The 25,776-nt window shown below is 45.8% G+C and overlaps 1 protein-coding gene across 1 annotated transcript in view; it reads left to right on the top strand.

Moving 5' to 3' along the window:
- The window catches only part of LOC126229604 (uncharacterized), a 154,981-nt gene extending 129,477 nt beyond the window's left edge, over window positions 1-25,504 (top strand). Inside the window, exon 6 of the mRNA XM_049942345.1 lies at window positions 23,476-25,504. Within this exon, the coding sequence (XP_049798302.1) occupies window positions 23,476-23,878 (403 nt within the window). The 3' untranslated portion in view covers window positions 23,879-25,504. The remainder of the gene's footprint in view (window positions 1-23,475) is intronic.
- Window positions 25,505-25,776: the final 272 nt, after the last annotated feature.

The raw sequence follows: 25,776 nt of genomic DNA, 5'->3' as shown, positions 1-25,776 counted from the left end.
CTGTAGTTGGCAACATGGGCCTCCTTGCAGTTGCAGCAGGTCGGGGCGTCCTTCCTGGGGAGCGGACACTCCCTGCCGGCGTGATTTTCCGCGCATTTCACGCAGCGCGGCTTCATCTGGCAATATTTTGCGATGTGGTCGATGCCTTGGCAGTTGAAGCACTGTGGAGGTCCTCTTCTGCGCCGTAATTTCTCTACAGTGACTTCAGCACTGCACGTCCGCTTTTCCTGGAAGATCTTCCTGTGAACAGGGTTGTCATCCAGGACAGCGAGGAAGAATGGCACGTCGCTGTCTCGGGGTGATTTCATCCGCGATGTGCTGCGTATGACGTAACCCTTCTCTTCGAGTAGCACTCGTACGTAGGCCAGGTCCATGTTGAAAGGCAGTTTCCAGAAAACTACCTTGAGTGTCTTCACTGCTTCTGACGAGTACGTCAAGGAATGGAGTCTCTCACGCTTCGTCAGTTCCATCACGCCGCGGTAGTCGTCCAGGGTGCGCGTGATGATGCGGTACAGGTCTCGCCCTGCCGTCCGCGTTGTGAAGGAGTCCTTCACGACCTGTTTTATCTTCGTCTCGAAGTCTTTGAAGGTGCCTTCCCACTGGATGACGACCGGTGGGGGAGGGGGCGACCTCTTCTGCTCCTCAGTGTCGGCCGCCTCCGCTGTTGCGTCAGGGAGGCTGCTGTAGCGGTTGGCGGTGTTTACTCCGCCTGCTGCTGCTGCTAGCACGACTGCCCTGGCAGTGTGCTTCCTCGTGGGCTTTCTAAACCCGTCTTCGTCAGTCTCAGGCTGGGTCCTGGCCCCCTTTCGAGACACCCACGGCACGATGCTTCCGCCAGGTGCGCTCCAGGGCCGGATTTTCTTCTTGGTTTCCCGATTTTTGGGCTCCAGGGATGAGCCCCGTCAGAGATTGGAGGTGTTTGTCGGCCTCCGTTGCAGCCGTTGCGCCCCCATTTTTGGGGTCGCTCGGGGCACCATTGCTGGTGTCGACCACAGGTCGTCCGGCAGCGGCGTCTGTGGTCTTGGTGGAGGTGGGTGAGGACGTTTGCGGCCCTCCTAGGTCCAAGACACGCGCTACGGTCAACGACGGCAGGCCGTCGTTGGTAGTCAGAAAGCGCCCCGGTTTGCCGTAGGTGGCGGGCGGGACGTGCCCGCCGCGCCACTCGCCTCGCCAGCCGAAGCCGGGTCCGCACAATGGCTTGCCGACGCAGTAGGAGCGTTGCCAGTCTCGGTGTCCATGTCCAGGTCCAGGCCAGTCGTAGGTAGCGGACAGGAAGCGGCCTCCGCCAGAGCAAGCTCTAACGACTGCCCCTCCCCCACGTCACTCGCTTCAGTGGCGTGTGCCACCTCCGCATAACGCCTGCCCATTCCGAGATCGTCAGTCAGCTCGTGAACCTCGCCCATTTTCCGGGTCGTCGTAGTCGGGGGGCCGGATGGGGCCGCCGACCGAGCGAGCTCGGCCGGACAGCGATCCGCCACACCCTTCACTTCGTCACTGCGGTCTGCACGCGATGGCATCTCAGCTCGGAATGACGACAAGTGAGGTCTGACTTTTTTCTTTGCTCTTTTCATTCCCACCCTGAGGGGGTGGGCGGGCTGTTTGAGAGCGTGCATGTTGCTCTATTCAGCCATGGGGTTAATCTAAGCTTATTCTGTTTTGACTCTGTTTATTTTTCTTGCAAGGGGGGATGGGAAGGTATTCTCCCGATTGGGAATTTATTTGCAGGAGATTGATGGGGACAGTTTCGGTATTCACCTTAGCGGCCAAGGAAAACCTGCAAAACCCGGCCAGAACTGCCTGTGTTTGGGTTTCTCTTTTTTATTTTCCGTCTTGCCAGCGTTGGCGCTGGTGTTCACGCCGGGCAAGAGCGGCTTCGTGGTCCTTCTTTCTTTGTCTTCTCTGTCTCTTCTGAATTGTTCTTCTCGGGCTTCTGCCTTTCTTCTTATGATTTCCCGACTTTGTAAGGAACTCATCTGGTACTCGGCCCGCTCGGCCACGTTCGGGATTGCCTCGTCCAGGATCTCGCTGTCCACCAGGTTTCCCCTGTCCCCTAAACGGCCGCTTTCTGAGACCCATAATATTTTATAACACTGTTGTGTATTAATTTAGAAGCTTCGAAATTTTCGTATGAATCGAATCATGTTGGCTTTAATCCCAGAAAAAAATTTAGTTCGCCTGCATGTAAACTTTGCCGTCTAGAATTTTTAGAATGGAACTAACAGTAGAACATGACCTCTGAACTACAACTTTAAGAGACCTTGTATTGATTATTATTTACATCAAAGTCTTGAAACTTGTTCTAGCTCTATTATTAATGGGTTTAACCACACCCTGTAATGAGAACATTGTAGCATTAGTACAACTCATACTTATCTACTACAAATGCGGACGTTTTTCTTCCAAATTTAGTTTTCAGTAAATTACTCGAAAACTATTAGACGTAGCACAATGGCGTCACGTAGTTACTATTGTTATGTTGAACTGAAGCTTCATACAAATTTTGGCTTTCTAGCTGAATTATTTGGCGCCATTTATTTTTCGTAAAAACGTGGATTCCGACTAAAATTTTGTTCCGATCAACTTGAAACTCGTGCCAGTTAATTTTGACATACATTTGCACATTCGGACCAATTTTTAGCTTCCTAGCTTTATTATTTAGCGCCACTTATTTTTCGTAAAACCATGTATTTAGGGAAAGACATTCATCTGATCAGTCTGAGATTTGACAATGTGATAGTAAAACACATACTGACAAAATTTGGAAAAGCAACTTTGACTTCTAATTCCATTCTTAAATTATGGGGCAATACTTGTGTGCTACTCGCAACGCGTTATGGTGACGTGCCGCTACTAGCAGTGACCTGGGGTAAGTCCCGACACGCTCGCTCGCCTCTGTGTCTCTCAAATGATAAAGCGCTCGTTTCGCCACAACTGCCACCTTATCTCACAAGGAACTCCTCGAGTGCGAAGTAGCAAAAGCCCTATGATGTTTACGCCATTCGACGCCACACATGCTACCTCCCATGCGACCACAGTATTGCCTGCGAGTGGCAACAGCGAGTTGGATTAGGAGGTAGCCAATGGTGAGCACCGCATGAGGCCCCAGAGCGTAGTTGAACTGCTTATACTCCGTTCATGATAAGAATAAACCTGACGTAAACAAACATAAACGCGATGATTGGTCAGCAGCCGTAGCTCTCGTACACTAGTGTTGTTCCGCTCTTGGAACTAGGTCCAACTTATGTATTAGAAATCTCATTACTATGTCGCTGTAAATGAAACTTTAAGATATTCTGATGTGTTAACAGTCATCACCTTTTTTTCTTAATCATACTTTAGCTATATAATTTTTATTTGCAAAACGTGTACAGTCACAGTCTCTGTAAGCGCTCCTTTTGCTCTGATTGTCCCGCTGTTCATAGGTACCGCGAAAATCGGTGACGCTGCTTCCTGCTTCGCAGTGGAACGCGCTAGCGGAACACCGTTAATGGCTACAAACAAGTTGTTCTTAATGATTTTCCCACCATTACAGAGAAAAATCGGCTTTGACGTTTTTCAAGAAACATGATGTATGAAATGTATGGAAACATATCTAAATTATATCCCTAGCGTAATCCGTAGCCTCTTACGTTGATAACCGAGTGGAGTGGTGGGCGGCGATTCGTAAACCGTTGTAATCTACAATTTGTTTTTGTTCGGTTTGAATACCTGAATCATTTAAAGATGAAATGTATCAAATATTGATAATTAACTCTTACTCAACCATAATTTTTTCAAGAAAAATGAACGTCTTCCAGTTTCTAATTATGTATCATATGCAGAATTCTGGTTTTCGTTGCAAATATACAATCTTAATTATCGATGTATTATAGAAGATTGGTAAAGACTGTTGAAGTCAAGAAAACATTACACAGTTAAATTTCCCGAGGAAAATGAAAAATAAAACACTGTATGAATATGCCCAGTGTTTTATAAGACAGATGTGGCCTCACACGAGGCAGAATGGTTCAAATGGTTCAAATGGCTCTGAGCACTATGGGACTCAACTGCTGAGGTCATTAGTCCCCTAGAACTTAGAACTAGTTAAACCTAACTAACCTAAGGACATCACAAACATCCATGCCCGAGGCAGGATTCGAACCTGCGACCGTAGCGGTCTTGCGGTTCCAGACTGCAGCGCCTTTAACAGCACGGCCACTTCGGCCGGCCGAGGCAGAATGATAAGCGTCGTAGGAACACAGAAAACAATAATTTTCACGGAGTCGAGCACACTGTACAAACGCTGCATTTTCGCTGTAGTCCCCTTAACAATGCAATCAGAACCTAGTAGAATCGATGTGGAGGCAAGTTAAGGGACATGTCACGGGAAGTAACAAGGCATTTAAGCTGCCAAAATTACTGGAACTAATGCACGAAGTTTTGTGGTGGGACACTGCCGAGCGGTGACGAAATGCAGAAATGCACGTCATATAGGAGGAGGAAATATGGACTTTTTGTGGCTTGAGATTCTACTGCTGATCATCTCTTTATCAACGTAGCAGCAGTGACATGGAGCGCATGCCTCGGAGTCCGATATAGAAGTTCGTTGATTACCAGACGACTGACCGTTATACCTTCTCTCAGCGGATGGTTCGTTGGTTTAGAGAGTGGAGTGGGTGGGGGGGGGGGGGGGTGGGAGGGAAGGGACCAAACTACTTGGTCATCGGTCCCTTCTTCCTATACCTCGAGGGAAAGAATAAAACAAACAAGACTTACTTCACAAAACCTGGAGAAAACAAAACCCACAAGAACTACAGAACGGAAACAAACACTAAATCCCAGCAGAACGCTTTTCATGTAGAAAAATTACCCTTGTTGAAGTCAGGAATTTTCATCACTCCCATTTTTAATTACAGGACCATGTTAGCTACGATCGACAGCATGTTATGTTTTCCAGCAGATCACCTAAGAAGCGTATCGCCTGAGTTTTGCCATTATTTTCTTCTGTTCAAAAATTAAATGACATTCAAGGCTACATTGTTCTGTGCTTGTCTCTTTTTACGTCTTTATTACAACTGTTCACATCACTTCATGTTAGTTGGACCAGTTCGATAGCCTGCGCTTTCGAAGTTAAAATTGCGCCGGTAAAGCTGTCGTCCCGTATTATCGCCGAGTCGATGTACGCGTAGCGCACGGCATAAAACGTGCCCTCATTATCGTACTTGACTGTACTCGGGACAGCTTGGGTTCCGCTCCACGTGAAATGAAATCCAATGAGGTTCCAGCAAACACGGAAGAATACATAGCTTAATGTTTACATGAAGTTTAATCTTATGAGGAACGGTGTATAGTCAACGAATAACTTACAACAGTGCTACAGTGCTATTGGTGTTGATTCAGAGCAGAGAAATGGCAACGATTAACTAAGGAAACATTCCATTACATCTACAACAACAATTGCCGAAGTTGAAATTTTTTCAGAGAGGAACCTATGTGACACGCAGAGACAAGGATTCAGAAGGGCAGTGTCCGCCCCGATAACTGAGTGGTCAGCGTGACGGATTGTCGTCCTACGGGCCCGGGTTCGATTCCCGGCTGGGTAGGAGGTTTTCTTCGCTCAGGGACTGCGTGTTGGGCTGTCTTCATCGTCATTTCATCCCCGCCCGGTGCGCAGGTCGCCCAATGTGGCGTCGAATGTAATGAGACCTGCACCAAGGCGGCCGGACCTGCCCCGCAAGGGGCCTCCCGGCCAATGGCGCCAAACGCTCATTTCCAGAAGGGAAGTGGAGGGGACTGGTTGTACACTGAAAGCCGAACACTCCTTGTTACAAAAGTTTATTAATCTGCAGTAGCCCAACAACGTTTTTTATACCGTGCCCTACCATTTCAGTTATTTTGCTAACGACAAGTGTTAGTCTCTACCTTTATTTAAGGCCCAGCAATCATTAGTTAATCAGTTCCATCTTACACTGAAATCCTTTTGTTTGTACTCTAACATTCACTTACAAGAGCTTATGCCAAGACAATACTCCAAAAAATTTAAACAACAATATTAAAACAATTTTTTAAAACAACCTCCGTTGAACAAGTTGAAATTAAAAACTTCCTTAAGTTGAAATTAAAAACAACTCAGACAGTGCCAGAAGACAGTTCTTTTACAATAATGTATAAACTAAAAATTCCAGAGGACACTTGCCATTAAATTTCCACATGGTAAATCAGTCTACCAAAAGCATTTACGGGAGTACTTAATAAGAAATAATTTAATCAAAACTCACGCAGAAAATGATCAGCTTAAGTTCTTACGTGATCATATACAGTTAATTAACAAAAGGAAATGTAATTTATAAAATTCAGTTTACTAAGAACAGTTACCAGCATATTAACCTGAGAGGTCTCCACTATTTCCGGTAATTGCTACACTCTGTTAATACAGACAGTCCTCAAACAAGAAAAATTCCAGTGTACTATACAACCGTACACAATGAAATGTTACAATAACAGAATAGAAAACCTTGTATCAAAGTACCATGTTCAGACTAACCTTACTTGAAATTACTTAACATCTACCCACCCCTTGACCCAGTCGTGCCTTTGTACTATTCGTACCACACTTCTCGGGCCTGACTACCAGAGCAACAGATGCTTCTTGACCAGTACAGCAGGTTACAGCTCGTGCCTTATTTCCACCAAACCAAATCAACATATTCGTTACAGGCACTGTTCATATTTCTCTCCGTCTTAGAAGATCACCTTCACGACACAGTTCTACTAGGTTCTACAACAAGATCACTTCATCCGGTGAAACCGAAACCAGACCCCTCGTTTTCAGTGACCAAAAGTTTCAAAAGCTCCGAGCCATGTAACTCACCATCATTGTTGGACAGGGAACCACAAATCCTGTCTCCAGTGAAACGTGGTAAAGGACAGTCGTTGCCCAAGGAGCTGGTACTAAACACAGTTACGTACTTGGAATATCATCCGCAACATATGAACAGATTTTGAATAAGTCCGCAGTAATATGACCGTTTAGTGCATAAGACAAACGACGGGTACTGAGTGAAGGACTTGTTACAAAAATCGGTGTTCGTGTGCGTTTCGAAGATGCTCGACACGATTTACAGGGTGTGCGTGATAGTGGCCTACTCTGTTATGCACATCAAAATGCGGGCGACATAGATTACATAATTGTAAGACTCAGTTTTTACAGTTTCTAACACACAATTCAACAAAACCAGACGTTTTGATTTCACAGAACGGGCATATGATTAGTGAAACTGAACAGTTCAAAATTCTAGATGTTCAGATAGATAGTAAGCTGTCGTGGAAAGCCCAAGTTCATGACTTGTTCAAAGACTTAATACTGCCATTTTTACTATTCGGACTGTATCAGAAGTGAGTGATCGTTCGACACCAAAATTAGTCTACTTTGCTTATTTTCATTCGCTTATGTCGTATGGTATTATATTTTGGGGTAACTATTCCCATTCAAAAGGATATTTTTGGCTCAGAAATGGGAGGTTCGGGCAATAAGTGGTGTAAGTTCACGAACCTCTTGTCGACCCCTGTTCACGAGTCTGGGTATTTCGACATATATTTCTTACTGTAATTTCTTGTTAACAATATTAGCTTATTCCCAAGAATAACCAGCTTTCATTCGGCAGAAATCAATCCTGCATTTGGATCGAACTTCCTTAACTCTTGTGCAAAAAGGTGTGCAGTATACTGCTGCATCCATTTTCAATAAGCTACCACTCGAATTCAAAAATCTTAGCAGTAATCCACGCTCTTTCAAATCGAAACTGAAGAGTTTCCTCCTTCAGTCGAGGAGTTCCTTGAACAATTAAGCTGATTCTTATTGTATTGTTGATTGCGTTTGCTTAAACTTATGGACTGACTTTTTTCGGGTTCATAAACAGTTATTTTTATCTGTTATTACATTTATGTTGTAATTTCATGTACTGACACGTTCCATGATCTTGGAGATTTGCTCCTCAATTTGGTCCTACGGAACTTGACGTGTAAATAAAAAATGAATAAATAAATGGAAGACGTAGGATAACGAAATTTCAAACACAGCGTCAACTCAACGATGCGCAGCAAACTGCACAAACTTATTCCATCCTTCAGTGAGGAACTTGTTTTCAACTCCGACCAACCGGCACTTGAAGAGGAAGTGCATATGAAAGGAAGCCTGGAAATGAGAAGTACTAAGACAGCTGTATCAAGGTCAGCTAACATCAGTGGCTTGGCGCATTCATATACAATTATGCCGACTCTTAATCGGGAAGGCCCGCATCTCGTGGTCGTGCGGTAGCGTTCTCGCTTCCCACGCCCGGGTTCCCGGGTTCGATTCCCGGCGGGGTCAGGGATTTTCTCTGCCTCGTGATGGCTGGGTGTTGTGTGCTGTCCTTAGGTTAGTTAGGTTTAAGTAGTTCTAAGTTCTAGGGGACTCATGACCAAAGATGTTAAGTCCCATAGTGCTCAGAGCCACTTGAACCACTTAATCTGGAAGGTAAACTGGCTGGACAGTTATTGATTGTGCTGCCAGAACTTTGAGGAGCTCTCACCTGTACGATTATTTCTCATGCGCGTGATCTTGCAAAGGCAGTAGGGAATATTTACGTCACAGCAAGCAAAAGTGGGATAGTGGGCGTAAGAGAACTGCTTGATTCCTGGTCCGCGTATGAAAACCATACTCCTTGTGAGCAGATTTGCCCCTACCCCCCCCCCCCCTCCCCCGTGAAAAGTCTGTGACATTGCATTTCATACCACTTGGAGCCATTGCACACATTCAGCCTCTGTATGATTGTTTTTTCCGTGGCTATAGAACATTTTATCACACTATCTGCAGCTACGCCTTAAAGGATAACCACTTTAACGGTGAGCCTTATTACAGACTGTAACGCATTCGGTTGCATCCCATCACATTCCATCAGTACCCATCAGCCCGCTACACCAACATGATTCTATATGCACTCTTTAAGAGTGGATACCTCCATGAACGACCTGCACGGTTTGTAACTCCGAAGGAGTTCACCTTCGGTCTTGATGGTGCCAACTTTTGAGATGACTGTGGCCCCCATTTCTCATTCGGTGTTCATGGTGCAAGTTAATGGTTTCTTTGAACATTTCTTGAATCTCGACAATATCCATTTTTGAAGCGTAATATATACTTCCCGTAGAAGGTTGATCTCTGCACCTCACGGACACTCATTTTCTCTCGCCCTTCTGATGCACATGGTGATTCGTTAGCAGCTAATATGTTTCTTGTTATAACTGTTGACACAACACTTTCTAAGGTGCCTTACTAAAGACTGAACTTGCGACATCTCACACAAGGAGTGGCTTGCCACTGAAGGCTCGCAATCGACTGATCCTGTCACTGCACAATGGAAAACTTCTCCTGAGGCACAACTTGTGAGGTTACTGTGGCCCTCGCATTGCCATAATACGAAGGTGTTGCTGGAAGAAAGTATTAACCCAAAAGAGCATATTTTTGTTTAGCGTATGTTTCAATTCAAAGACAAGAACATAAATATTTCTCCATCGCTGCTGTATGTATGGGGACACTGTCATATCAAAAATTGAGATTAAGACTGAATTTGCCCCAGATTGCAATTAAATGATCTTCGGTTTTATTTTAACACGTACTTGTTCGCAGGCACATCTGAAGAGGAGGATAGAAGCCTGGAAATTGATTGAGTTAAAGTAAAAATGAAGGTCATTTAACTGCAGACTGAGGCAGAATCATTCTTAGTCTGAACATACATAGAATAATACAAATACACGAGGGTAAGTCAATTGTTATTCGCAAAGTAGTTATAAAATTTTATTGTAGTCAAATAGGAAACTTACAAGAATATCATTCTTCGACATAGTCTCCTTGCGTTTCAACGCACTTGCTCCATAGTTGTACAAGCTTCCTGAAGGTTCTCGGTTGAGCTGCGAGCCAAGAATCCACCGCTTCTTTCACTGCTTTGTCCGAGGCAAATCGACGGCGCCTTAATGCCTGTTTGAGTGGACCAAACAAGTGATAGTCAAAAGGAACAAGATCGTGATTATATGGAGGATGATTCAGATTTGAGTTTCTGGAGCGTTTCAGCAGTGCGGGCAATAGTATGCAGACGGGCATTGTCGTGCAACAACACAACACCTTTTGACAGCAATCCTCGGCGTTTGCTTCAAATTACAGGCTTTAGCCTTGCAGTAAGCATCTCACTGTAACGTACACTGTTTATTGTTGCGCCCCTTTCCCCATAATGTTCCAGTACTGGACCTTGTGCGTCCCAAAAAACCGTAAGCATCAGTTATCTTGCGGACGGTAGGGCCTTGAACTTTTTCTTGCACGGCGAATTTGGATGTTTCCATTCCATACTCTGCCGTTTACTCTCCGGCTCGCAATGATGGATCCATGTTTCGTCACAAGTAATGATTCTGTCTAAGAAGTTGTCCCCTTCGTTACCACAGCGATCCAAATGTTTTTTGCAGATGCCCAAGCGCGTTTGTTTACGCAACTGTGTGAGTTGTTTTGGGACCCATATTGCACAAACTTTATGGAGCCAAAGTCTCTTGTGGATGTTTTCGTAAGCAGAACCGTGGCTAATTTGTAGACTATGTGCCACTTCGACAATAGTTAATCGTCTGTCTAAGAGAATCATTTCACGTGAACGCTCAATGATTTCTTCATTTGTGGCGGTAAACGGTCGTCCGGCTCCTTCATCGTGCGTAACACTCGTGCGACCATTTCGGAATTTTTCAATCCATTCGTAGACACTCCGTTGTGGCAAAACACTGCTCCCGTACAGTACCGAAACCCTTCGATGAGTTTCGGTCCCTGATACGCCTTCCGACCACAAAAAAACGGATCGCTGAACGTTGCTCTTCTTTGGTGCAAATTGACAGTGGAGCAGCGATGATTAACAGCACGGCACCGATAACGAAACTAACCTAGCAGCTTGAAAATTGCAAAGATATAAAAACAATTAAACAAAGGATGCGTCATCAACATAAAACGACAGTACTACCAAAATAGCCGGCCGAAGTGGCCGTGCGGTTAAAGGCGCTGCAGTCTGGAACAGCAAGACCGCTACCGTCGCAGGTTCGAATCCTGCCTCGGGCATGGATGTTTGTGATGTCCTTAGGTTAGTTAGGTTTAACTAGTTCTAAGTTCTAGGGGACTAATAACCTCAGCAGTTGAGTCCCATAGTGCTCAGAGCCATTTTGAACTACCAAAATAAACAAAAATATAACTAAATTTCGGATAATAATTGACTTACCCTCGTATATAGCAGGCAGCGCTCTCCACCTTCCTATCAGCATGTGGTATCTGCCCCAATCTCTGGTAACTGAATGGTCAGCGCGACGTAATGTCATACCTAACGGCCCGGATTCGATTCCCGGCTGGGTCAAAGATTTTCTCCGCTCAGGGACTGGGTGTTGTGTTGTCCTTATCATCATCATTTCATCCCCATCGACACAAGTCGCCGAAGTGGCGTCATCTCGAAGGACTTGCAGCAGGCGAACGGTCTACCCGATGGGAGGCCCTAGCCACACTGCATTTACATTTTACATCTGCCCCACTAGCTGAGTGGCCAGTGCGGTGGAAGGCCATGCGAGGGGCCTGGATTCGATTCATGACCATATCATAGATTTTCTCCACTTAGCGACTGGGTTTTGTGTTGTCTTCATCATCATTTCATCCTCATCAACAAGCGCCGAAGTGACCTCTACCAAAAAGACTTGCACCAGGTGGTTGGACTCACTGCAAGTGGGGCTCCCAGCCTAGCAACACGCGTTATCATTATTACCAGCACGCTGTGTGTCCGAAATAAACACAGTTGGCGTGATCAGACTAATCCTCACGAAATTAAGGGTTAGCACTTTTTGCTGCTGCCCACTTCATGCAGTTTAACGAAGGTGTAGAATTGAACAATTTAAAATAGATGATTTCAGAAGTCAGGCTTTGTTGTGGGTGCCATTGTAATAATATAAACGGCGTTGCATAACTTAATTGGGGCCTGGAACCCGTAGCTGAGTTAGTAGAAAGCTACAACCATGGTCTGACTGAAGAAACCACAGAGAGGCCGACCTAAGATGACAGCAGGCTTTGCCATGTCATTGGTTGGTTTGGGTTGTTTGGGGGAAGAGACCAAAGAGCGAGGTTATCGGTCTCATCGGATTAGGGAAGGACGGGGAAGGAAGTCGGCCGTGCCCTTTCAAAGGAACCATCCCGGCATGCCATGGCATTAGAACAGTTGCACCATACTATATGAATGCATGTTGTCTGGTCTTTTGTAGATGTCAAAAAGAACAGACACCACACAATCATGTAATGGATTTGTCTCGATGGGCCACGAACCCACCACCTTCAGTGCGGATTACATCCGACCGCCAGTGGGAATCTCAAAGTAGCGAGCATGGAGGACATGGACGAGCATTGTGGATAGGTGGTGCTCGGTGGAATTGCAGGTCGTCCGGGAGGTGTACTCAGGTAGTCGACTCATTTGTGACTGACGTTGTATACAGATGGCGCAGTGGTTAACACAATTACAAGTAAGCAGAAGATCCTGAGTTCGAGTCCAGTCCAGGACACATTTTCACTCATTGCCGCTGATTCCGCATGAAGTCACGATGCAGCTGATATCAATAATGCCTTTCCTTTCCTTTCTCTTCTTTCCTTTCCTTTCCTTTCCTTTCCTTTCCTTTCCTTTCCTTTCCTTTCCTTCCCCTCCTTGCACATTCAATGTATATAATACACTACTGGCCATTAAAATTGCTACACCAAGAAGAAATGCACATGATAAACTGGTATTCGTTGGACAAATATATTATACTAGAACTGACATGTGACTACATTTTCACGCAATTTGGGTGCATAGATCATGAGAAATCAGTACCCAGAACAACCACCTCTGGTCGTAATAACGGCCTTGATACGCCTGAGCATTGAGTCAAACAGAGCTTGGATGGGGTGTTCAGGTACAGCTGCCCATGCAGCTTCAACACGATACCGCAGTTCGTCAAGAGTAGTGACTGGCGTATTGTGACGAGCCAGTTGCTCGGCCACCATTGACCAGACGTTTTAAATTGGTGAGAGATCAGGAGAATGTGCTGGCCAGGGCAGCAGTCGAACATTTTCTGTATCCAGAAAGGCCCGCACAGGACCTGCAACATGCGGTCCTGCATTATACTGCTGAAATGTAGGGTTTCGCAGGGATCGAATGAAGGGTAGAGCCACGGGTCGTAACACATCTGAAATGTAACGTCCACTGTTCAAAGTGCCGTCATGCGAACAAGAGGTGACCGAGACGTGTAACCAATGGCACCCCATACCATCACGCTGGGTGATACGCCAGTATGGCGATGACGAATACACGCTTTCAATGTGCGTTCACCGCTATGTCGCCAAACACGGTGCGAAAAAATGACGTTTTGCCATTCGTGCACCCAGGTTCATCGTTGAGTACACCATCGCAGGAGCTCCTGTCTGTGATGCAGCGTCAAGGGTAACCGCAGCCATGGTCTCCGAGCTGAGAGTCCATGCTGCTTCAAACGTCGTCGAACTGTTCGTGCAGGTGGTTGGTGTCTTGCAAACGTCCCCATCTGTTGACTCAGGGATCGAGACGTGGCTGCACTGTCCGTTACAGCCATGCGGATAAGATGCCTGTCATCTCGACTGCCAGTGATACGAGGCCGTTCGGATGCAGCACGTCGTTCCGTATTACCCTCCTGAACCCACCGATTCCATATTCTGCTAACAGTCATCCGATCTCGACCAACGCGAGCAACAATGTCGCAATACGATAAACCGCAATCGCTTTACGCTACAATCCGACCTTAATCAAACTCGGAAACGTGATGGTAAACATTTCTCCTCCTTACACGAGGCATCACAACAACGTTTCACCAGGCAACGTCGGTCAACTGCTGTTTGTGTACAAGAAATCGGTTGGAAACTTTGCTCAAGTCAGCATGTTGTAGGTGTCGCCACCGGCACCAATCTTGTGTGAATGCTCTGAAAAGTTAATGATTTGCATATCAAAGCATCTTCTTCCTGGCGGTTAAATTTCGCGTCTGTAGCACGTCATCTTCGTGGTGTAGCAATTTTAATGGGCAGTAGTGTAGTTACCACATATGCATCCGTATGTCACAGGATGCAGTCAACTCAGAGACGTAATCAACGGCAGTCATCGACCCAATGTGGATCAACCGGGCTGCTGTTACTAGATGCTGCCTCAGCTATCTGTGGAACAGTGGACTGCGACAAAATCCGGATGCTGCTGGGTGGTGAACTGGTGCCTTCCAGGTGCTAGGGCCGGCCGGAGTGGCCGTGCGGTTCTAGGCGCTACAGTCTGGAACCGCGCGACCGCTACGGTCGCAGGTTCGAATGCTGCCTCGGGCATGGATGTGTGTGATGTCCTTAGGTTAATTAGGTTTAATTAGTTCTAAGTTCTAGATGACTGTTGACCTCAGAAGTTAAGTCGCATAGTGCTCAGAGCCATTTTTGAACCAGGTGCTAGGCCACCTGCTGGCTACCTACTGCCAGCTGCAGGGCACATAGCCAGGGGTCCGTGATTCGCACCTACGTGTGACTAGCTCCCGAGCCACCACCTGCTCCATGTGGGCACACTCTACTACTGCAGGCTACTGCCGCAGCGTCCTGTGCTGATATCCCCGGTTCACTTCTACTCTCGGATGTTACCAGCACTGAGCCGCACATCTGTGCGAACCAGTGAGCCCGACTTCTGTGAGGGCATTATTGTCGCGTACTCGCTTCCTACCTGGGGCTTGACATGGCTCTCCAGTCACCAGAGCACTGACAACGTTACTCCACTCTGCTGCCGTCTGCTTATTGGAGCGATGCTGTGTGGTGGCTACGTCTCAAAGTGGCGTGCTCAGCTAAGTACCTCTACGCCATCTGGGGATAGCCTGTGACTGTGTGCTGGCTGCAGCGTGACAACATTATGAATAAATGAACTAATGACTGTACTTCCTCTATGACTTTGCGCTGGACTTCCACCTCGTTCCACATACAGTACCTGCTTCCCCTGCCAACCAGCTCGCGCCATCATCACAACCTGTTCTGGGTCGAATAACACATCAGCTATATTGACGCCCCCTACACCGGCAACCATTGAGAGTTTGCGTCAGTGTGTAAGCCTGAGAGGATGTAGCTGCGAAGAGCGTTCGGCCGTTGTGTATTATGAAACAATTAGCGCCTATCATGTACAAGCCGCCAACGAATTTTCGCAGTCTCTGTGGTTATTTGTTACATTGTCGCAACGGCGTCCACATCGAACCCTAACTCTTAACGCACTTCATTTATAATTGTTCAGTACTTGGCTCTTCTGTGCCATCTTTAATTTCTTTCAGCCACGAGTTTCTCCGTCTTCCAATGGCCCTTTTGCTATGTATCTGGGTTGGGGTTGGGTTGTTTTGGGGAAGGAGACCAGACAGCGAGGTCAGCGGTCTCATCGGGTTAGGGAAGGACGGGGAAGGAATTCGGCCGCGCCCTTTGAAAGGAACCATCCCGGCATTTGCCTGGAGCGATTTAGGGAAATCACGAAAAACCTAAATCAGGATGGCCGGACGCGGGATTGAACCGTCTTCCTCCAGAATGCCAGTCCATGCTATGTATCATTCCTTCTTTTGCTATTTAATATTCCTTCAGTGATAAACTCTAGTGATTGATATATAATTCGTCACTCGTAAGTTGCCCCTAATACTGCCTCTTTCCTTGGTATAAGACATACACTAAAGCGCCAAAGAAACTGGTATAGCTATGCGTATTCAAACACAGAGATATAAAAGCAGGAAGAATACGGCGCTGCGGTCGGCGACGTCTATATGGCTGGTTATCAAGCTTTAAGTGAGTCTGAACGTGGTGCTACAGCCGACACACGAGCGATGGATTCAAATGGTTCAAATGGCTCTGAGCACTATGGGACTTAACATCTGAGGTCATCAGTCCCCTAGAACTTAGAACTAACCTAACCTAACTAACCTAAGGACATCATACACATCCGTGCTCGAGGCAGGATTCGAACCTGCGACCGTAGCAGTCGCGCGGTTCCGGACTGAAGCACCTAGAACCGCTCGGCCACCGCCGCCGACTGAGCAATAGCACGCAACAGCTTCGAGGTAGCGATGAAGTCGGGATTTTATCGTACGATCATTTTACGAGTGCACCGTGAATATCAGGAATCCGTTAACACATCAAATCTCCGACATCTATGCGGACGGAAAAAGATTCTGCAAGAACGGGACCAACGACGGTGGAAGAGAACAGTTCAACGTGACAGAAGTGCAACTCTTGCGCAAATTGCCGTAGATTTCAATTCTGGGTCACCAACAAGCGTCAGCGTACGAACCATCATCGATATGGGCTTTCGGAGCCGAAGGCCCACTCTTGTACCCGTGATGATTGCACGACATTGGACTGTTAATGACTGGAAACATGTTGCCTAGTCGCACGAGTCTCGTTTCAAATTTTATCTAGCGGTTGGACGTGTACGGGTATGGAGACAACCTCATGAATCCATGGATCATGCATGTCAGCAGGGGACTGTTCTAGCTGGTGGAGGCTCTGTAATGGTGTGCGGAATGTGCAGTTGGAGTGATATGGGATCCCTGATACATCTCGGTACGACTCTGACAGGTAACACGCACGTAAGCATCCTGTCTGATCACCTGCATCCATTCATGTCCATTGTGCATTCCGATGGACTTGGGCAATTCCAGCAGGACAATGCGACACCCCACACATCCAGAATTGCTCCAGGAACACTCTTTTGTGTTTAAACACTTCTGCTGGCCACCAGACTCCCTAGACAATGACATTCTGAGCGAATCTGGGATGCCTTGCAACGTGCTTTTCAGAAGAGGTCTCTGCCCCCTTGTACTCTTACGGATTTGTGGACATTAGTCTAATCCGTGCCATGTCGTATTGCCAAACTTCTGCGTGCGGGGGGCGGGGGAGATGGGGGGGGGGGCTAGTCGATATTAGGCAGGTGTACCAGTTTCTTTGGCTCATCTACATATACATATAAACTTCGCTAGACACCAAGCGGTGTGTCTCGGAGGGTACTATTCGCGCCAAGGTCATATCCCCCCCCCCCTTCCCGCCCTGTGTTCCACTCGCGTGTCGCGCAAGGGAAGTCTGAAGACCTCAGTACGAGCTCTACTTCCGCTTATCTTTGAATGGTGATCATTGCGTGATTTGAAAGTTGGTGGTAATACTATATGCTCGACATCCTCGGCGAAGATCGGATTTTGGAATTTTGTGAGCAACCCCTTCCGCTTAGCGCGTCGTCTGTTGCAAGTTTGTCCCACTTCAAACTTTCTACGAGATTTGTAACGCTCTCTCGATGGCTAAATGTACCAGTCACGAATCTTGCCGCTCTTCTTTGGACCTTCTCAGTCTCTTGAATCAGGCCAACTTGTAAGGGTCTCATACAGACAAACAATACTCTAAGACTGGACGAACTAACGTATTGTAAGTAATTTCCTTTGTTGAAGGATTGCATAGATTCAGGATTCTACCAATAAACCGCAATCTAGTGTTCGCCTTGCCGCTACTTGTGTAATCTGATCGTTCCATTTGAGATCATTTCGAATAGTCACACTCAGATACTTGACGGATGTTACCGCTTCCAAAGACTGGGCATTTAATTTGCACTCGTACATTAATGGGGATTTTCGCCTTGTTATACGCAGTAGGTTACACTTATTAATACTGAGAGATAACTGCCAGTCATTACACCATACATTTATTTTCCGCAAATCCTTACCGATTTGTTCACAGCTTTCCTGTAGACTAGAGCATCATCAGCAAACAGTCTAATGCCACTGTCAATACCATAAGCCAGATCGTTTATTTAAATCGTAAAAAGCAGAGGACCTATTACGCTACCCTGGGTCACACCTCGTGTTACGCTTGTTTCTACTGTAGTCTCCCCATTCAGAACGACGTACTGCTCTCTGTCAGAAAACTTTCTATCTAACGGCATATGTCATCGGATAGACCATAAGCGCGCACGTTTTGGAGCAAGCGATAATGCGGAACTGAGTCGAACGCCTTTCGAAAGTCGAGGATTATGGAATCAACCTGGGAGCCGGTATCTAGAGCCTGTTATATATCACGCACAAAGAGGGCGAGCTGTGTCTCGCATGACTGCTGTTTCCTAAAACCGTGCTGGTTTCTGCAGATGAGCTTCTCATAGTCTAGAAAAGTCATTATGTCTGAACACAAAATACGTCCCATGATTCCACAACTAATCGATGTCAGTGAAATTGGCCGGTAATTATGTGCATCCGATTTTCTACCCTATTTATAGATTCCTATGACCTGGGCCTTCTTCCAGTCCCGTTGAAGTTTCCGCTGTTCCAGTGATCTCGGATAGATGATGGATGAGAATGGTGCTATATTTGTAGCATAGTCAACATAAAATCTTATGGGGATACCGTCTGGTCCAGATGCCTTCCTGGCGTCTAAGGATCTTAACTGTTTTACAGTCCCAGATACACTAAACACTATGTTAGCCAGCCTTGCGTTTGTTCGATAACTGAAAGAGGAAATGGTGCGCAGTCCTCTACCATAAACGAGTTTTTGAAAGCTAGATTCTGAATTTCGGCCTTCTGTTTATCATCATTCGTTATGTTACCCGTACGGTCAGCAAGAGAAGATATTGGATTATTTGTAGCGTTCATAGATTTTACTTCCGACCAAATTTTTTGTTGCTATTTTTAGAATCTGCAGATAAAATATTGCTTTCAAATTCGTTAAAAGAATCTTTCATTGTCCTTCTGAAAGCTGCTTTCATTTCACATAATTTCTGCGAATTCAGCGGGCCAGTGACTACGTTTAAAACGACTGTGCAATATTCTCAATATTCTCTGCTTTCTCAGCAACTTCCTAATTTGTTTATGGAACCTCTCCCTTCCCTGTGTTTTTTCTAGGCACATGCTTCTCTTTCACGTGGTGGACAATACCTTTTAATTCCGACCAAACAAGAAAACTCTACGCTGGTTGTTTTTTTTTTTCTTTTGCAACTTCCACTGACATAGAAGCCACAACGACATTATGGTCGCTAGTCCCTTCTTCTAGATTAACTTCCTCAAAAGGATCAGATCTGTTTGTCGCCAAGATATCTATTATGTTCCCATCTCGAGTTGATTTTCTAACCAATTGAGAGCGCTTCTAGAATAACTTCACACGAGTCTTTGCTTCTGCCCTCTGTGATAAACATGTAATTCTCCCAATCAATGGACGCCAGATTAAAGTCTCCATCTATAACTAATGGATAATTTGGATATTTATTTCCTACGTACTCAAGACTCTCCCTGAAACGTCCTTCGACGTTTGCTGCGGATGCTGGTGGTCTATAAAATCATCCTAATACAATGGTCACTCCTTATATGATTGACAACTTTATCCAGACTATTTCACAGTGCAGTGTAAATATCATTCATCTTTCATCATTTTAAAAATAAAGTGTTCTAAGAAAAGGCTTTCTTTCTACATTTTAATTAGGTGCTAAACTTGATGGTAATGTGGTGGACGGTGGGGGGGGGGGGGGGGGGGGAATGATGGGTTTTCACGGTTTGTTAATACCACCCAAGGGTGAATGACGGAAGGTGTGGACCAAAGGGATTTGAGGCACTTCATTCACTGTTTATTTTTTTTTACAACACATTCTTTATTAATGACATTGATAATACTTTTAAAAGGAAACAACACAACAGGCCTTGTAATCGCCTAATTGCATAAGTGAACTACTAAAAATAATCGTTAATATGTTTAGGAACACAATAAACTTCAACTCACAAATAGCATTCAGTTGTTTACTAATTAATTAAATGTCTGTTCGAGGCAATTTCCCCATATAATCAACACAACTTAAAACCAGAATTCAATGCACTTCCTTGCTGTTAAATGTCTGCATAAGTTAATGGCCATACATAGTAACCTCTGAACAACAATTCAATTGACTAAAAAAAAAACCCAACCACCTAAACATGTTTACAGAATTATGGGAAAGAAATGCATATACACCTTCTGTTTAGCAAATGAACCATTTTCGGCCTGAGCCACCAACAACATAAGTCGTTCTCATTACCCACATAGAGCCACTCCGAGGTACTGGAAGCAAAACATAAATCTTCCACGTGTACACCAGAGGCACGGTTTCCCAGACTGCAAGCCGTAAGAAACCAGCCAACACGCTCCCGCCACCAAGTACAGGAAGGCGTCGGGTTAGTAAACAACGCCCGCTACGGTGGGCGGGCGCGACTACGTAATTGCTTGCCACAGTGGGTCGGTTCCTCCCGCAGCCTCTGCGGCGAAATTAATGAAATTAGCACCACCTGTGACACAAAGGGCAAGCAACTCACCAACGTAATAAGGACATAAATTATTTGCATATACAACGTGTCCAAAAGAGCTGTCTATCCACTACTTCCAGCACCTCAGAGGACACCACTTAACACAGTGAATTCAGAGTCATCTAAACATACCGCGCAATCTGCGCAAAGCCACATAAACTTCCTGTGCATGAGTACACTACGGTTAAGATAAGGAGTACTAACTTAACACACTGAATTCAGAGTCATCTAAACATACCGCGCAATCTGCGCAATACCATATAAACTTCCTGCATGAGCGCACTACGCTTAAAATGAGGAGTATTAACTTAACACAACATACAACTTCTAAATCTCAGCCGGCCGCGGTGGTCTAGCGGTTCTAGGCGCTCAGTCCGGAACCGCGCGACTGCTACGGTCGCAGGTTCGAATCCTGCCTCGGGCATGGATGTGTGTGATGTCCTTAGGTTAGTTAGGTTTAAGTAGTTCTAAGTTCTAGGGGACTGATGACCACAGATGTTAAGTCCCATAGTGCTCAGAGCCATTTGAACAATTTTTTTTTTTTTCTAAATCTCCGGGTGACTGGCATGGACTCATGAAATGGATCTACCAACACATCCTCATGGCCAATAAACCGCCTCCGCTCTCCACTTGCGAGGCACAAATAGGATATGTCCTGCAACACGCTGATTAAAATATCTAAAACAGTGTTCGTTACAAGATTAACACCCAATGTCACAGGGAAACATCGGTTCGTTACAATAAACGCACAAATTACGTGACTGAAAAACACAACCAAGTCAGTGGCACACAAGAAGGTCAGTAATAGTAAGGCCCTTTATCATCTTCCCATTTAAAGGGGCGTAAAATAATAACACTTAAGCAGAGAAGTATGAATGCATTTGAGCAATTCAGTGACTGACAACAAGTAAGTTTTTAAATGCAGAACACAAGTCCTCACAGGATAAACGCGGCCTTACGCAATGGACTCCTAATAGTAAGGTCAAGCGTCCAAAGCACACTGCTCAATAAATACACCACAGCGCCAAGCACACTCAGTAATCGCCAGAGCGACGGACACTGAGAACAAAATGCTGCTTATATCCAAACCAACTGTGCTCGCAATGGCATTACATCAGTCACAGAGCCATAGAGACGAGAATGTAGTCACTAGAAGCAAACGATAAATCCATCATAAACAAGGAAGTTGCATGTTCCCGACAGCATAGGCGCCTCTACCCACCAAGTCCGCCGCGAACGCCCAAACACAATCAGGTAACGTGGCAAACTTTCCTCTTGCCACCACACACGGCGTCGGCAGACACGGCTTCACGCTCCGCGCACTACTGCCTATCCCACTGTTCTCCTTGCCCTCTAAAATCCAACTACTCGACTGTCACAGGTGCCTCGCCGACTTCCCCCACCAGGGGGCGCCACTTCTCTCTTTCCTCCGCGCTACAGTGATAATATTATATGCGGTACGTTCGATAGAACTACAGCTACATCTACATCCGTACTCCGCAAGCCACCTGACGGTGTGTGGCGGAGGGTACCCTGAGTACCTCTATCAGTTCACCCTTCTACTCCAGTCTCGTATTGTTCGTGGAAAGAAGGATTGTCGGTATGCTTCTGTGTGGGCTCTAATCTCTCTGATTTTATCCTTATGGTCTCTTCGCGAGATATACGTAGGAGGGAGCAATATACTGCTTGACTCTTCGGTGAAGGTATGTTCTCGAAACTTTAACAAAAGCCCGTACCGAGCTACTGAGCGTCTCTCCTGCAGAGTCTTCCACTGGAGTTTATCTATCATCTCCGTAACGCATTCGCAATTACTAAATGATCCTGTAACGAAGCGCGCTGCTCTCCGTTCGATCCTCTCTATCTCTTCTATCAACCCTATCTGGTACGGATCCCACACTGCTGAGCAGTATTCAAGCAGTGGGCGAACAAGCGTACTGTAACCTACTTCCTTTGTTTTCGGATTGCATTTCCTTAGGATTCTCCCAATGAATCTCAGTCTGGCATCTGCTTTACCGACGCCAAATTTATATGATCATTCCATTTTAAATCTAATGCGTACTCCTAGATAATTTATGGAATTAACTGCTTCCAGTTGCTGACCTGCTATTTTGTAGCTAAATGATAAGGGATCTATCTTTCTATCTATTCGCAGCACATTACACTTTTCTACATTGAGATTGAATTGCCATTCCCTGCACCATGCGTCAATTCCCTGCAGATCCTCCTGCATTTCAGTACAATTTTCCATTGTTACAACCTCTCGATACACCACAGCATCATCTGCAAAAAGCCTCAGTGAACTTCCGATGTCATCCACAAGGTCATTTATGTATATTGTGAATAGCAACGGTCCTATGACACTCCCCTGCGGCACACCTGAAATCACTCTTACTTCGGAAGACTTCTCTCCATTGAGGATGACATGCTGCGTTCTGTTATCTAGGAACTCTTCAATCCAATCACACAATTGGTCTGATAGTCCATATGCTCTTACTTTGTTCATCAAACGAGTGTGGGGAACTGTATCGAACGCCTTGCGGAAGTCAAGAAACACGGCATCTATCTGGCAACCCGTGTCTATGGCCCTCTGAGTCTCGTGGACGAATAGCGCGAGCTGGGTTTCACACGACCGTCTTTTTCGAAACCCATGCTGATTCCTACAGAGTAGATTTCTAGTCTCCAGAAAAGTCATTATACTCGAACATAATACGTGTTCCACGGCTCAGGGGGAGAGGAGGGGGGAGGGCAACAGATGGCAGGAGGGGCAGGGTGGGGGTACTAGCTACTGTCTGACTGCACTCAGGGTAATGGTTCAAAAAAAGGTTCAAATGGCTCTGAGCACTATGTGACTTAACATCTGAGGTCGTCTGTCCCCTAGACTTAAAACTACTTAAACCTAACTAACCTAAGGACATCACACACATCCATGCCCGAGGCAGGATTCGAACCTGCGACCGTAGCGGTCGCGCGGTTCCAGACTGAAGCGCCTAGAACCGCTAGGCCACCACGGCCGGCCAGGGGTAATGGTCTAAGAAAGGTTGGGAGTCAGTCGTGTAGAGTGTTGAGGCCCCCGCGTTAGCCCTCGTGACGCTTTGGGTACCACTGTTGCAGGAGAGAGGAGAACCACTTGCGGCAGGACGACGCGGGAATGTACGAGCCGCCGCCCGTGGCGAACCCGAAGGAGTTGGGCTGGGCCGGGCCGCTGGCCTGGGAAAGGCGCAGGCCGTCCGGGCCCCGGTACGTGGCCTCCTTCCGGTCGCCGCACCCGCCCACCGTCTACGACGACGCCGTCGGCGCCGGGCGCAAGGCGTCGGCCCGCCGCCGCGACGCACCCGAGTCGCCCACGTACGACGACGCCGTGGGCACCGGCCGCACGTCGCCACTGTACGACTACATCGTGGGGTCAGACGGGCGGCGGTCTCTCGGGGCGCCGACCAGCCCCGGCGAAAAGCCGCCCCACCATTCCTCCATACCGTCGGTGCTCGAGGGCTGCGACTTCTACGAGGACGCCTGAGGGTGGCGGCCGTGCTGGTGCACCTCTGCTTGCTGCAGTAACTCTGCGAGGACCTCGTCAACTGGATACTTGGAATTCCAAAGGGTGCCAAGTGCAAAGCGAGGTCCAAGAATCTGGCTGCAACAACAGCCGTGATCCTGACAGCTGCTGCGTCTGCTAGCCCTTCGTCAATGAACAGCAAGTAGTTCCTCACTGTCTGCGTCACAGTGACCGTTGTGGCACACCTCCACAGGGACGCCACCCTACATTCGTGATAAATACATGAAAAAGTGTTGTCTATCACCACGCCCAGTAGTGGTACCAGGGAAGATTTCGTTTCTCCCTCCAGTGCCAATATAAGCTGGGCAACTCGTACTCCACATCCAATTAATATACATGAGATATCCAAAGTGTGGATCAAGATACACTGGCACTGGTTTCACAATGAGTAGTAAACAAAAGTCCTTTACCTCCACTTATGCAGCCACAATCCATGCATCTGATCAGCCTTTCTTTCTCCGTTGCAACACTGGTATCTACTACTAGTGGTGCCCCGTGTTCTGATCCCACAGTTCATCAGGCACCTGCTGTACTTTTTTCCCCTTCTGTTCCACAATTCTGACCTCAGTGTGTAGAGGAGATGAGATTTGTCTCCACTGCCCATTTCCTGTAATAGCCAATATAGTCGCCACTCTATGAGATGTCATTCCTCCAGTAGTAAGGTAAGGTAGACCACAACACATCAGCCACAGCAGTCGGCCAGCTCTTGACCAAGAACATGGTTAATACCTTCAGAAGTTAGAGTCTTAACTCAAGTGTGACACAGTGCGAACACAAGGAAAATCTTACCACAAAATTCTCTCTGTGTCAAAATGTACGATCCATTAATTGTCAAAACAATCTGATAATGCATGCGTTGTGGCAACAATGGAGAATGGTGAGTCAGACACACTGCAATGTGTAAAGCTTGAGGGCAAACTGTGGAACACCTTGTACTTTATCCTTTTCACATTAATTTCACGACATTATTTTCCTTAAATGTATGTTTTTCCACTATTTCTCATCCCTGGACTTTATCTAATCAATTAAAGATCTTTCTTTTCATGATAATTTTTTTATAAAGCTCCAGTTATTTGTTGACGTTTGTCAGAAAAAATTATTATTCGAAACATAAGCAATATTATGAAATTAAAATAAAGTGAGAGCAGATGAAGGACAAATTTAATTTCTGCAAATTATAGGACAATCTAAGTTAAATCGTACTTCATGTAAGGATATGCTCATGTGTATTATCCAACAGTATGCTTTGTGTCTTGTATTGAACTACATGATTTCTGTGGTTTTGCAATGTCATTTTTGTATTTATCTTTATGGGATAGATTTATGTGTCTTTTAAAAGTAGTTTCACTGTGAAATACGAGATTGTCTGTCCTATGTTCCCATTGTAAAATTATCAAACTTTGTGCCATTATGTTGGAAGGTTTTTAAGACACGAACTTCCAGTTTTCCATAATTAATAGATGTACTTTTTTAGATGTACTGAACTAAAACTATTATGACAATTGTGTTATCAGTCATGTTATGATATTTTTCTTAAACACTTAATTTTGTAACTAAATGAACATAAAAACTAAACAACGTAGGATGTGTTGAATCTTATTCTTGGCATGCAGTGAAATGTTCATATTTCCCCTTCCAGTACTTTTTGAGATAACGAGTGATTTGTGGCAAAAATGTAGGAATGAGACTGGAGGTTTAAAACTTTTTTAATTACAGACTTTTATACATAATTATAGAACCGACTTTTTCATGCACTAGAATTTTCCTGTCCCATATTTTGTGTTCTCTTCAGTACCACAATCACTCAAAGCTTGCCTTCTTTACTTTCTCGCTGTTTTTGGTCATTTGCTAAGCAGCAA

This window comes from Schistocerca nitens, unplaced genomic scaffold, assembly GCF_023898315.1.
Source record: "Schistocerca nitens isolate TAMUIC-IGC-003100 unplaced genomic scaffold, iqSchNite1.1 HiC_scaffold_376, whole genome shotgun sequence".
NCBI classification, from domain to species: domain Eukaryota; kingdom Metazoa; phylum Arthropoda; class Insecta; order Orthoptera; family Acrididae; genus Schistocerca; species Schistocerca nitens.
The sequence above is the reverse complement of the archived record's forward strand: the minus strand, read 5'-3'. Positions and strand labels throughout refer to the sequence as shown.